At 63.1% G+C, this 14,233-nt stretch overlaps 1 protein-coding gene across 1 annotated transcript; it reads right to left on the reverse strand.

Annotated features, from left to right (window-relative positions):
• Nucleotides 1-26: 26 nt before the first annotated feature.
• RELA (RELA proto-oncogene, NF-kB subunit) lies at nt 27-14,183 on the reverse strand (the record flags this gene model as incomplete). The annotated part of the gene is made up of 9 exons (XM_082076441.1): nt 14,046-14,183; nt 8,934-8,978; nt 8,272-8,438; nt 6,546-6,694; nt 5,598-5,689; nt 3,621-3,752; nt 2,159-2,263; nt 1,091-1,303; nt 27-116 (listed from the first exon to the last, which is right to left on the reverse strand). Coding segments are annotated over exons 1-9 (1,003 nt in total), but the record flags the coding sequence as incomplete, so codon positions are not given.
• Between the last annotated feature and the right edge of the window lie 50 nt (nt 14,184-14,233).

Here is a 14,233-nt window from a genome sequence, read left to right on the forward strand (position 1 = left end):
AGTCCCCCCAGTCCCCCCAGTCCCCCCCCCCGTTACCGGCAGCCCGCTGCTCTGCACCAGCGCCCGGAACGTCTCGCGGGTGCGTTTCCGCTTCTCCTCGATGCACTCGAGGTCACCTGCACCAGTAAAACCAGTGACCTCCCAGTGACCACCAGTAAGAACCAGTGACGCCCAGTGACCCCCCCAGTGACCCCCAGTAACAACCAGTGACCCCCAGTGACCCCCCCAGTGACCCCCAGTAAAACCAGTGACCTCCCAGTGACCACCAGTGACCCCCAGTGACGCCCCCAGTGACCCCCAGTAACAACCAGTGACCCCCAGTGACCCCCCCAGTGACCACCAGTAACAACCAGTGACCTCCCAGTGACCACCAGTAAGAAACAGTGACCTCCCAGTGACCACCAGTGACCCCCAGTGACGCCCCCAGTGAACCCCAGTAACCACCAGTAAGAACCAGTGACCTCCCAGTAACCACCAGTAAGAACCAGTGACCTCCCAGTAACCACCAGTGACCCCCAGTGACCCCCCCAGTGACCCCCAGTAACCACCAGTGACCCCCAGTGACCCCCCCAGTGACCCCCAGTAACAACCAGTGACCCCCAGTGACCCCCCCAGTGACCCCCAGTAACAACCAGTGAGCCCCAGGCGTGCCCCAAAGGGACCCAGGAGTGCCCCAAGGGTTGCAAAAAGGAACCCAGGAGTGCCCCAAAAGGCCCCAGGAGTGCCCCAGGGGGACCCAGGAGTACCCTAGGGTTGCAAAAAGGAACCCAGGAGTGCCCCAAAAAGGACCCAGGAGTGCCCCAGGGGACCCAGGCATGCCCCAAAAGGACCCAGGCATGCCCCTAGGGTTGCAAAAAGGACCCAAGAGTGCCCCAAAAGGACCCAGGCGTGCCCTAAAAGGGACCCAGGAGTACCCCTAGGGTTGCAAAAAGGAACCCAGGAGTGCCCCAAAAGGCCCCAGGAGTGCCCCAGGGGCCACAGGCATGCCCCAGGGGACCCCAAACGGGACCCAGGAGTACCCCAGGGGACCCAGGCATGCCCCAGGGGACCCAGGTGTGCCCCAGGGGACCCCAGGCGTGCCCCAGCGTACCCTGGTGGGGCAGGTACTGGAAGTCCATGGGCGGGGAGCGCTGGCGGTCGCTGGGCCGGCGCAGCTGCAGGCGCACGGTGAGCGGGCGGCGCAGCGCGGGGTCGCGGAAGGGCGGCGTGCGGAACACGATGGCCACCTGCCGGTGCACGTCGGCCGCCGCGAACGAGCCCTTGGCCTCCCAGCCCTCGGCGCAGAAACACACCTCGATGTCCTCTGCGGGGGGACCCAGGCGTCCGGGGGGACCCAGGAGTTCGGGGGGGACCAAGGAGTTCAGGGGGGACCAAGGGTTTGGGGGGACCCAGGCGTCCGGGGGGGACCCAGGCGTCCGGGACCGGGCCAGGGGGACGGGGGGGACATAGGGGTTAGGGGGGACCCAGGAGTTCGGGGGGGACCCAGGCGTCCGGGACCGGGCCAGGTGGCCAGGGGGGACCCAGGGGGTTGGGGGACCCAGGAGTTCAGGGGGGACCCAGGAGTTCGGGAGGGACCCAGGCGTCCGGGGGGACCCAGGCGTCCGGGACCGAGCCAGGGGGATTGGGGGGGACCCAGGAGTTCAGGGGGGACCCAGGAGTTCGGGAGGGACCCAGGAGTTCGGGAGGGACCCAGGCGTCCGGGGGACACAGGAGTTTGAGGACACAGGGGTTTGGGGGGACCCAGAAGTTCTGAAGGGACCCAGGAGTTCGGGAGGGACCCAGGAGTTCGGGGGGGACCCAGGAGTTCGGGGGGGGACCCAGGAGTTCGGGGAGGGACCCAGGAGTTCGGGGGGGGGACCCAGGAGTTCGGGAGGGACCCAGGAGTTCGGGGGGGACCCAGGAGTTCGGGGAGGGACCCAGGAGTTCGGGAGGGACCCAGGAGTTCAGGGGAGGGACCCAGGAGTTCGGGAGGGACCCAGGAGTTCGGGAGGGACCCAGGCGTCCGGGGACACAGGAGTTTGAGGACACAGGGGTTTGGGGGGACCCAGAAGTTCTGAAGGGACCCAGGAGTTCGGGAGGGACCCAGGAGTTCGGGAGGGACCCAGGAGTTCGGGGGGGACCCAGGAGTCCGGGGGGACCCAGGCGTCCGGGCTCTGACCTTTCTGGACCTTGTCGCAGAGCAGGAAAATCTCGTCCCCCCCCCGACACGAGCCCGAGTTCCGGTTCACGCGGCAGATCCGCAGCTCGGCCGTGCTGGGGGCGCCTGGGGTCAAGGGGCACGGGGTCAGGGGTCACGGGGGTCACACATGGGGTCACACGTGGGGTCACATGGGGTTATGGGGTCACACAGGGGGTCATGGGGGGTCATGGGGGTCACACATGGGGTCACACGTGGGGTCACACGTGGGGTCATGGGGGTCACATGTGGGGTCACACGTGGGGTCATGGGGGTCAGATGTGGGGTCACATGTGAGGTCACAGGGGGTCACGCATGAGGTCAGGGGTCATAGGGTTCACACATGAGGTCATGGGGTCACACGTGGGGTCATGGGGGGTCACACGGGGGTCACGGGGGGTCAGGGGTCACATATGGGGTCACACGTGGGGTCACAGGGGGTCACAGGGGTCAGATATGGGGTCGCATGTGGGGTCATGGGGGGTCACATGTGGGGTCACTGGGGGTCAGGGGTCATGGGGTCACACATGGGGTCACAGGGGGTCAGATATGGGGTCACATGTGGGGTCACGGGGGGTCAGGGGTCACACATGGGGTCATGGGGGGTCACACAGGGGGTCACATGTGGGGTCAGGGGGTCACACATGGGGTCACGGGGGGTCAGGGGTCACATATGGGGTCACACGTGGGGTCACAGGGGGTCACAGGGGTCAGATATGGGGTCGCATGTGGGGTCATGGGGGGTCACATGTGGGGTCACGGGGGGTCAAGGGTCATGGGGGTTCACACATGGGGTCACAGGGGGTCAGATATGGGGTCACATGTGGGGTCACGGGGGGTCAGGGGTCACACATGGGGTCACGGGGGTCAGGGGTCACATATGGGGTCACACGTAGGGTCACAGGGGGTCACAGGGGTCAGATATGGGGTCGCATGTGGGGTCACGGGGGGTCAAGGGTCATGGGGGTTCACACATGGGGTCAAGGGGGTCACACATGGGGTCACAGGGGGTCATGGGGGGGTCACACGTGGGGTCATGGGGGGGTCACACGTGGGGTCAGGGGTCATGGGGGGTCACACGTGGGGTCATGGGGGGTCAGGGGTCACCAGGGGTCACACATGGGGTGACGGGGAGGTCACGGGGGGTCACACGTGGGGTTATGGGGGGTCACATGTGGGGTCACACATGGGGTCACGGGGGTCACATGTGGGGGGTCATGGGGGGGTCACACGTGGGGTCACAGGGGGTCACACATGGGGTCAGGGGTCATGGGGGGGTCCACACAAGGGGTGGGTGGGAGGGGCGGGGGGGTCAGGGTGGGGGGAGGGGCCGGGGGGAGGGGCGGGGGGTCCGGGTGGGGGAGGGGCTGAGGGATGGGGGGCGGGGTCAGGGTGGGGGGGAGGGGCCGGGGGGCGGGGCGGGGGGGCGGGGCAGCTCACTCACGGTTGTCGTAGATTGGCTGGGACAGCACGGGGGGGAGGGGCCGCAGCCCCCCCGGCCCCTCCCCCAGCCAGACCTGGAAGCAGAGGCGCACGGCGGCCAGGTCGTAGTCGCCCCCCCGCGCCTCGGGGGGCACTGGGACCAGTATACACCAGTAAGAACCAGTATGAACCAGTACGGACCAGTACAGACCAGTACAGACCAGTACAGACCCATAGGAACCAGTACAGACCCATAGGAACCCCCCAGTCACCCCCAGGTCGTAGTCGCCCCCCCGCGCCTCGGGGGGCACTGGGACCAGTACGGACCAGTCAGAACCAGTATGAACCAGTACAGACCAGTACAGACCAGTACAGACCAGTACAGACCCATAGGAACCAGTACAGACCCATAGGAACCCCCCAGTCACCCCCAGGTCGTAGTCGCCCCCCCGCGCCTCGGGGGGCACTGGGACCAGTATACACCAGTAAGAACCAGTATGAACCAGTACAGACCAGTACAAACCCATAGGAACCAGTACAGACCAGTATGAACCAGTACGGACCAGTATCCCAGTCCATCCCAGTCCCCCCCAGTCCATCCCAGTCCATCCCAGTCCATCCCAGTTCCCCCCCAGTCCATCCCAGTCCATCCCAGTCCATCCCAGTCCATCCCAGTCCCTCCCAGTCCCTCCCAGTCCATCCCAGTCCATCCCAGTCCCTCCCAGTCCATCCCAGTCCCCCCCAGTCCATCCCAGTCCATCCCAGTCCATCCCAGTCCATCCCAGTCCCTCCCAGTGCCCCCCAGTCCATCCCAGTCCATCCCAGTCCATCCCAGTCCATCCCAGTCCCTCCCAGTTCCATCCCAGTTCCATCCCAGACCCTCCCAGTCCCTCCCAGTCCATCCCAGTCCATCCCAGTCCATCCCAGTCCCCCCCAGTGTCCCCCAGTCCATCCCAGTCCATCCCAGTCCCTCCCAGTTCCATCCCAGTTCCATCCCAGACCCTCCCAGTCCCTCCCAGTCCATCCCAGTCCATCCCAGTCCCTCCCAGTCCATCCCAGTCCATCCCAGTCCCCCCCAGTCCCTCCCAGTCCATCCCAGTCCATCCCAGTCCATCCCAGTCCCCCCCAGTGTCCCCCAGTCCATCCCAGTCCATCCCAGTCCCTCCCAGTCCATCCCAGTCCATCCCAGTCACCTCCCAGTCCATCCCAGTTGCCCCCAGTCCATCCCAGTCCATCCCAGTCCCCCCCAGTCCATCCCAGTCCATCCCAGTCCATCCCAGTCCCTCCCAGTCCATCCCAGTCCATCCCAGTCCATCCCAGTCCCCCCCCAGTCCATCCCAGTCCATCCCAGTCCCTCCCAGTCCATCCCAGTCCATCCCAGTCCATCCCAGTCGCCCCCCAGTCCATCCCAGTCCCTCCCAGTCCCTCCCAGTCCCTCCCAGTCCATCCCAGTCCCCCCCAGTCCATCCCAGTCCCTCCCAGTCCATCCCAGTCCATCCCAGTCCATCCCAGTGTCCCCCAGTCCATCCCAGTCCATCCCAGTCCCTCCCAGTCCCTCCCAGTCCATCCCAGTCGCCCCCCAGTCCCCCCCAGTCCATCCCAGTCCATCCCAGTCCATCCCAGTCCATCCCAGTCCATCCCAGTCCCCCCCAGTCCATCCCAGTCGCCCCCCAGTCCCCCCCAGTCCATCCCAGTCCATCCCAGTCCATCCCAGTCCATCCCAGTCCCTCCCAGTCCCTCCCAGTCCATCCCAGTCGCCCCCCAGTCCCCCCCAGTCCATCCCAGTCCATCCCAGTCCATCCCAGTCCATCCCAGTCCATCCCAGTCACCCCCCAGTCCATCCCAGTCCCCCCCAGTCCATCCCAGTCCCTCCCAGTCCCTCCCAGTCCATCCCAGTCCCTCCCAGTCCCTCCCAGTCCCTCCCAGTCCATCCCAGTCCCTCCCAGTCCCCCCCAGTGTCCCCCCCAGTCCATCCCAGTGCTCCCAGTGCTCCCAGTACCGTTGAAGGGGTTGGTACTGGTTCGCATCCGCTCCGCCACGGCCGCCTCCAGTTCCCGCTTCTTCACGCACTGGATCCCCAAATTCTGGAAACTGCCCCCAAAACCGGGGTGGGCGGGCTCAGCTGGGGGGACCCAGGCGTCCGGGGGACCCAGGAGTGCGGGAGGGACCCAGGAGTTCGGGAGGGGACCCAAATAAAGGACCCAAATAGGGGACCCAGGAGTTCGGGAGGGACACAGGAGTTCGGGGAGGGACCCAAATAGGGGACCCAGGAGTTCGGGAGGGACCCAGGAGTTCGGGAGGGGACCCAGGAGTTCGGGAGGGACCCAGGAGTTCGGGAGGGGACCCAGGAGTTCATTAGGGACCCAGGCGTCCGGGGGGGGACCCAGGCGTCCGGGGGGGGGACCCAGGCGTCCGGGAGGGACCCAGGAGTTCGGGAGGGACCCAGGAGTTCGGGAGGGACCCAGGCGTCCGGGGGGGGACCCAGGCATCCGGGGGGGGGACCCAGGAGTTCGGGAGGGACCCAGGCGTCCGGGGGGGGACCCAGGCATCCGGGGGGGGGACCCAGGAGTTCGGGAAGGGACCCAGGCGTCCAGGGGGACCTAGGAGTTCATTAGGGACCCAGGCGTCCGGGGGGAGACCCAGGAGTTCATTAGGGACCCAGGCGTCCGGGGGGGGACCCAGGAGTTCAGGAGGGACCCAGGAGTTCAGGAGGGACCCAGGCGTCCGGGAGGGGACCCAGGCGTCCGGGGGGGGACCCAGGAGTTCAGGAGGGACCCAGGAGTTCAGGAGGGACCCAGGCGTCCGGGGGGGGACCCAGGCGTCCGGGAGGGGACCCAGGAGTTCAGGAGGGACCCAGGAGTTCAGGAAGGGACCCAGGCGTCCGGGAAGGGACCCAGGCGTCCGGGAGGGACCCAGGCGTCCGGGAGGGACCCAGGCGTCCGGGCACCTGTGCACGCTGCGCGTGGGGTCCAGGGGCCCCTCGAAGGCGCCGTCGCGGCAGCCGCGGCCCACCAGCTCGTGGGGGTGGGGCCGGTGGGGGGGGTCCTTGGTCACCAGCGACACCCGCACGCGCCCCGGGCCCCGGTAGTTGTTCACCTGCGGGGACACCGGGTTAGACTGGGTTAGACTGGTTTGTACTGGGTTATACTGGTTTGGACTGGTTTATACTGGGAGGGGGGTGGGGAAGCCGGGGGGTGGGTTCCTAGGGTCGGGGGGGCGTCTAGAAGGGCTATAAATGCCTCCCAGTTCATACTGGTTTATACTGATCCATACTGGTTTATAATGGTTTATACTGGGTTATACTGGCTTGGACTGGTTCATACTGGGAAGGGGGTGGGGAAGCCGGGGGTGGGTTCCTGGAGCTGGGGGGGGGTCTACAAGGGCTATAAATCCCTCCCAGTTCATACTGGTTTATACTGATCCATACTAGTTTATACGGGTTCATACTGGTTTATAATGGTTTATACTGGCTTGGACTGGTTTATACTGGGAAGGGGGTGGGGAAGCTGGGGGGTGGGTTCTTGGGGCTGGTGGGGGGGTCTACAAGGGCTATAAATCCCTCCCAGTTCATACTGGTTTATACTGGTCTATACTCATCTATAGTGATCTCTACTGGTCTATACCGGTCTATACTGGTCTATACTGGTCCATACTGGTACTCACGCGGATGGGGGGGTGCGTGCGGTTGCCGTCCGTGCTGTGCTCCCCGGGGATGGGGGGAGTGGGGATGGGTTCCTGGGTTCCATAGGGGTCTGTACTGCTCTATACTGGTCTGTACTGCTCTATACTGGTCTATACTGGTCTATACTGGTCCGTACTGGTACTCACGCGGATGGGGGGGTGCGTGCGGTTGCCGTCCGTGCTGTGCTCCCCGGGGATGGGGGGAGTGGGGATGGGTTCCTGGGTTCCATAGGGGTCTGTACTGCTCTATACTGGTCTATACTGGTCTATACTGGTCCATACTGGTCCGTACTGGTCCGTACTGGTACTCACGCGGATGGGGGGGTGCGTGCGGTTGCCGTCCGTGCTGTGCTCCCCGGGGATGGGGGGAGTGGGGATGGGTTCCCAAATTCCAGACTGGTCTATACTGGGCTCTAGTGATCTATACTGCTCTATACTGGTCTGTACTGGTCTATACTGGTCTATACTGGTCCGTACTGGTCCGTACTGGTACTCACGCGGATGGGGGGGTGCGTGCGGTTGCCGTCTGTGCTGTGCTCCCCGGGGATGGGGGGAGTGGGGATGGGTTCCTGGGTTCCATACTGGTCTATACTGGTCTATACTGGGCTCTAGTGATCTATACTGGTCTATACTGGTCTATACTGGTCCGTACTGGTCCGTACTGGTACTCACGCGGATGGTGGGGTGCGTGCGGTTGCCGTCCGTGCTGTGCTCCCCGGGGATGGGGGGAGTGGGGATGGGTTCCTGGGTTCCATAGGGATCTGTACTGCTCTATACTGGTCTGTACTGGTCTATACTGGTCCGTACTGGTCCGTACTGGTACTCACGCGGATGGGGGGGTGCGTGCGGTTGCCGTCCGTGCTGTGCTCCCCGGGGATGGGGGGAGTGGGGATGGGTTCCTGGGTTCCATAGGGGTCTGTACTGCTCTATACTGGTCTATACTGGTCTATACTGGTCTATACTGGTCCGTACTGGTCCGTACTGGTACTCACGCGGATGGTGGGGTGCGTGCGGTTGCCGTCCGTGCTGTGCTCCCCGGGGATGCTCCCGGCCGATCTCCCTTCGCACTTGTAGCGGAACCGAAGCCCCCGAGGCCGCGGCTGCTCCAGGATCTCGACCCACGGGGACGGGGACGGGGACGGGGACGGGGACGGGCCGCCTGCGGGGACCCAGGCGTCCGGGAGGGACCCAGGCGTCCGGGAGGGACCAGGAGGTTGGGAGGGACCCAGGCGTCCGGGAGGGACCCAGGAGTGCATTAAGGGACCCAGGAGTTCGGGAAGGGGGACCCAGGAGTTCGGGAAGCGGGACCCAGGAGTCCGGGAGGGGGGACCCAGGCGTCTGGGAGGGGGGACCCAGGAGTTCGGGAGGGACCCAGGAGTCCGGGAAGGGGACCCAGGAGTCCGGGAAGGGGACCCAGGAGTGCATTAAGGGACCCAGGAGTCCGGGAGGGACCCAGGAGTTCGGGAGGGACCCAGGAGTTCGGGAGGGGGGACCCAGGAGTGCATTAAGGGACCCAGGCGTCCGGGAGGGGGGACCCACCCCCAGAAAGGGACACAGGAGTTTGGGGACCCCCCCCCCCCCCCCCACCATAAAGGGACCCAGGCGTCCGGGGGTGTGTGTGTGTGTGTCCCCGAACGCCTGGGTCCCCACTCACCCCAGTCCTGCTGCAGCAGAAAGGGCAGGAGCTCCGGGGGGGTCACTGGGGGGGGGGACAAGGGGGGTGTCACGTGACCCCCCCAACCCTTCAGCCCCCCCTCCCGACACACACCCGTGTTAACCCTGGAACCTACTGACGCCCCTTAACCCCCGTGTTAACCCTGGAACCTACTGACGCCCCGTAACCCCCGTGTTAACCCTGGAACCTACTGACGCCCCTTTGTGTTAACCCTGGAACCTACTGACGCCCCTTAACCCCCGTGTTAACCCTGGAACCTACTGACGCCCCTTTGTGTTAACCCTGGAACCTACTGACGCCCCTTAACCCCCGTGTTAACCCTGGAACCTACTGACGCCCCTTTGTGTTAACCCTGGAACCTACTGACGCCCCTTAACCCCCGTGTTAACCCTGGAACCTACTGACGCCCCTTAACCCCCGTGTTAACCCTGGAACCTACTGACGTCCCTTAACCCCCCGTGTTAACCCTGGAACCTACTGACACCCCTTAACCCCCCGTGTTAACCCTGGAACCTACTGACGCCCCTTAACCCCCGTGTTAACCCTGGAACCTACTGACGCCCCTTAACCCCCGTGTTAACCCTGGAACCGACTGACGCCCCTTTGTGTTAACCCTGGAACCTACTGACGCCCCCTAACCCCCGTGTTAACCCTGGAACCTACTGACGCCCCTTTGTGTTAACCCTGGAACCTACTGACGCCCCTTAACCCCCGTGTTAACCCTGGAACCTACTGACGCCCCTTTGTGTTAACCCTGGAACCTACTGACGCCCCCTCCCCCCGTGTTAACCCTGGAACCTACTGACGCCCCTTAACCCCCGTGTTAACCCTGGAACCTACTGACGCCCCTTAACCCCCGTGTTAACCCTGGAACCTACTGACGCCCCTTAACCCCCCGTGTTAACCCTGGAACCTACTGACGCCCCTTAACCCCCATGTTAACCCTGGAACCTACTGACGCCCCTTTGTGTTAACCCTGGAACCTACTGACGCCCCTTTGTGTTAACCCTGGAACCTACTGACGCCCCTTAACCCCCGTGTTAACCCTGGAACCTACTGACGCCCCTTTGTGTTAACCCTGGAACCTACTGACGCCCCTTAACCCCCCGTGTTAACCCTGGAACCTACTGATGCCCCTTTGTGTTAACCCTGGAACCTACTGACGCCCCTTAACCCCCGTGTTAACCCTGGAACCTACTGACGCCCCTTAACCCCCGTGTTAACCCTGGAACCTACTGACGCCCCTTTGTGTTAACCCTGGAACCTACTGACGCCCCTTAACCCCCGTGTTAACCCTGGAACCTACTGACGCCCCTTAACCCCCGTGTTAACCCTGGAACCTACTGACGCCCCTTAACCCCCGTGTTAACCCTGGAACCTACTGACGCCCCTTTGTGTTAACCCTGGAACCTACTGACGCCCCTTAACCCCCCGTGTTAACCCTGGAACCTACTGACGCCCCTTTGTGTTAACCCTGGAACCTACTGACGCCCCCTCCCCCCGTGTTAACCCTGGAACCTACTGACGCCCCTTAACCCCCGTGTTAACCCTGGAACCTACTGACGCCCCCTCCCCCCGTGTTAACCCTGGAACCTACTGACGCCCCTTAACCCCCCGTGTTAACCCTGGAACCTACTGACGCCCCTTAACCCCCGTGTTAACCCTGGAACCTACTGACGCCCCTTAACCCCCGTGTTAACCCTGGAACCTACTGACGCCCCTTTGTGTTAACCCTGGAACCTACTGACGCCCCTTAACCCCCGTGTTAACCCTGGAACCTACTGACGCCCCTTTGTGTTAACCCTGGAACCTACTGACGCCCCTTAACCCCCGTGTTAACCCTGGAACCTACTGACGCCCCTTTGTGTTAACCCTGGAACCTACTGACGCCCCTTAACCCCCGTGTTAACCCTGGAACCTACTGACGCCCCTTAACCCCCGTGTTAACCCTGGAACCTACTGACGCCCCTTAACCCCCGTGTTAACCCTGGAACCTACTGACGCCCCTTTGTGTTAACCCTGGAACCTACTGACGCCCCTTAACCCCCGTGTTAACCCTGGAACCTACTGACGCCCCTTTGTGTTAACCCTGGAACCTACTGACGCCCCTTAACCCCCGTGTTAACCCTGGAACCTACTGACGCCCCGTAACCCCCGTGTTAACCCTGGAACCTACTGACGCCCCTTAACCCCCGTGTTAACCCTGGAACCTACTGACGCCCCTTAACCCCCGTGTTAACCCTGGAACCTACTGACGCCCCTTTGTGTTAACCCTGGAACCTACTGACGCCCCTTAACCCCCGTGTTAACCCTGGAACCTACTGACGCCCCTTAACCCCCGTGTTAACCCTGGAACCTACTGACGCCCCCTCCCCCCGTGTTAACCCTGGAACCTACTGACGCCCCTTAACCCCCGTGTTAACCCTGGAACCTACTGACGCCCCTTTGTGTTAACCCTGGAACCTACTGACGCCCCGTAACCCCCGTGTTAACCCTGGAACCTACTGACGCCCCTTAACCCCCGTGTTAACCCTGGAACCTACTGATGCCCCTTAACCCCCGTGTTAACCCTGGAACCTACTGACGCCCCTTTGTGTTAACCCTGGAACCTACTGACGTCCCTTAAGCCCCGTGTTAACCCTGGAACCTACTGACGTCCCTTAACCCCCCGTGTTAACCCTGGAACCTACTGACGCCCCTTTGTGTTAACCCTGGAACCTACTGACGCCCCTTAACCCCCGTGTTAACCCTGGAACCTACTGACGCCCCTTAACCCCCGTGTTAACCCTGGAACCTACTGACGCCCCTTTGTGTTAACCCTGGAACCTACTGACGCCCCTTAACCCCCGTGTTAACCCTGGAACCTACTGACGCCCCCTCCCCCCGTGTTAACCCTGGAACCTACTGACGCCCCTTTGTGTTAACCCTGGAACCTACTGACGTCCCTTAACCCCCGTGTTAACCCTGGAACCTACTGACGCCCCTTTGTGTTAACCCTGGAACCTACTGACGCCCCTTAACCCCCGTGTTAACCCTGGAACCTACTGACGTCCCTTAACCCCCGTGTTAACCCTGGAACCTACTGACGCCCCTTTGTGTTAACCCTGGAACCTACTGACGCCCCTTAACCCCCGTGTTAACCCTGGAACCTACTGACGCCCCCTCCCCCCGTGTTAACCCTGGAACCCACTGACGCCCCTTTGTGTTAACCCTGGAACCTACTGACGCCCCTTAACCCCCGTGTTAACCCTGGAACCTACTGACGCCCCTTTGTGTTAACCCTGGAACCTACTGACGCCCCCTCCCCCCGTGTTAACCCTGGAACCTACTGACGCCCCCTCCCCCCGTGTTAACCCTGGAACCTACTGACGCCCCTTAACCCCCGTGTTAACCCTGGAACCTACTGACGCCCCTTAACCCCCGTGTTAACCCTGGAACCTACTGACGCCCCTTAACCCCCGTGTTAACCCTGGAACCTACTGACGCCCCTTTGTGTTAACCCTGGAACCTACTGACGCCCCTTAACCCCCGTGTTAACTCTGGAACCTACTGACGCCCCTTAACCCCCGTGTTAACCCTGGAACCTACTGACGCCCCGTAACCCCCGTGTTAACCCTGGAACCTACTGACGCCCCTTTGTGTTAACCCTGGAACCTACTGACGCCCCGTAACCCCCGTGTTAACCCTGGAACCTACTGACGCCCCTTTGTGTTAACCCTGGAACCTACTGACGCCCCTTAACCCCCGTGTTAACCCTGGGACCTACTGACGCCCCTTTGTGTTAACCCTGGAACCTACTGACGCCCCTTAACCCCCGTGTTAACCCTGGAACCTACTGACGCCCCTTAACCCCCGTGTTAACCCTGGAACCTACTGACGCCCCTTAACCCCCGTGTTAACCCTGGAACCTACTGACGCCCCTTTGTGTTAACCCTGGAACCTACTGACGCCCCTTAACCCCCGTGTTAACCCTGGAACCTACTGACGCCCCTTTGTGTTAACCCTGGAACCTACTGACGCCCCTTAACCCCCGTGTTAACCCTGGAACCTACTGACGCCCCTTAACCCCCGTGTTAACCCTGGAACCTACTGACGCCCCTTAACCCCCCGTGTTAACCCTGGAACCTACTGACGCCCCCTCCCCCCGTGTTAACCCTGGAACCTACTGACGCCCCCTCCCCCCGTGTTAACCCTGGAACCTACTGACGCCCCTTAACCCCCCGTGTTAACCCTGGAACCTACTGACGCCCCTTAACCCCCGTGTTAACCCTGGAACCTACTGACGCCCCTTAACCCCCGTGTTAACCCTGGAACCTACTGACGCCCCTTAACCCCCGTGTTAACCCTGGAACCTACTGACGCCCCTTTGTGTTAACCCTGGAACCTACTGACGCCCCTTAACCCCCGTGTTAACCCTGGAACCTACTGACGCCCCTTTGTGTTAACCCTGGAACCTACTGACGCCCCTTAACCCCCGTGTTAACCCTGGAACCTACTGACGCCCCTTAACCCCCGTGTTAACCCTGGAACCTACTGACGCCCCTTAACCCCCCGTGTTAACCCTGGAACCTACTGACGCCCCCTCCCCCGTGTTAACCCTGGAACCTACTGACGCCCCCTCCCCCCGTGTTAACCCTGGAACCTACTGACGCCCCTTAACCCCCCGTGTTAACCCTGGAACCTACTGACGCCCCTTAACCCCCGTGTTAACCCTGGAACCTACTGACGCCCCTTAACCCCCGTGTTAACCCTGGAACCTACTGACGCCCCTTTGTGTTAACCCTGGAACCTACTGACGCCCCTTAACCCCCGTGTTAACCCTGGAACCTACTGACGCCCCTTTGTGTTAACCCTGGAACCTACTGACGCCCCCTCCCCCCGTGTTAACCCTGGAACCTACTGACGCCCCTTTGTGTTAACCCTGGAACCTACTGACGCCCCTTAACCCCCGTGTTAACCCTGGAACCTACTGACGCCCCTTAACCCCCGTGTTAACCCTGGAACCTACTGACGCCCCCTCCCCCCGCCCCCGTGACGTCACGCGGGGTCCGCGCGGGACCCCCGGATGGGGGGGGGAGGGGCGGGACTCACCGTCCTCCATGGCGGGGGGGGAGGGGGCGGTGACCCCGGTGACCCCGGGGGGGGGGGGGGGGGTCCCGGTGACCCCGGGGGCGCGGCGACACGATCCCGCCGCCGCTTTTTCGCGGAAGCGCCTCCGCCGAGCCCACGTGACCGCCGGGAAGGCCCCGCCCCCGCCAGGGGAGGGGCGGGGAGGAGGG

Source organism: Streptopelia decaocto (assembly GCF_964273445.1).
Source record: "Streptopelia decaocto genome assembly, contig: SUPER_28_unloc_1, whole genome shotgun sequence".
NCBI classification, from domain to species: domain Eukaryota; kingdom Metazoa; phylum Chordata; class Aves; order Columbiformes; family Columbidae; genus Streptopelia; species Streptopelia decaocto.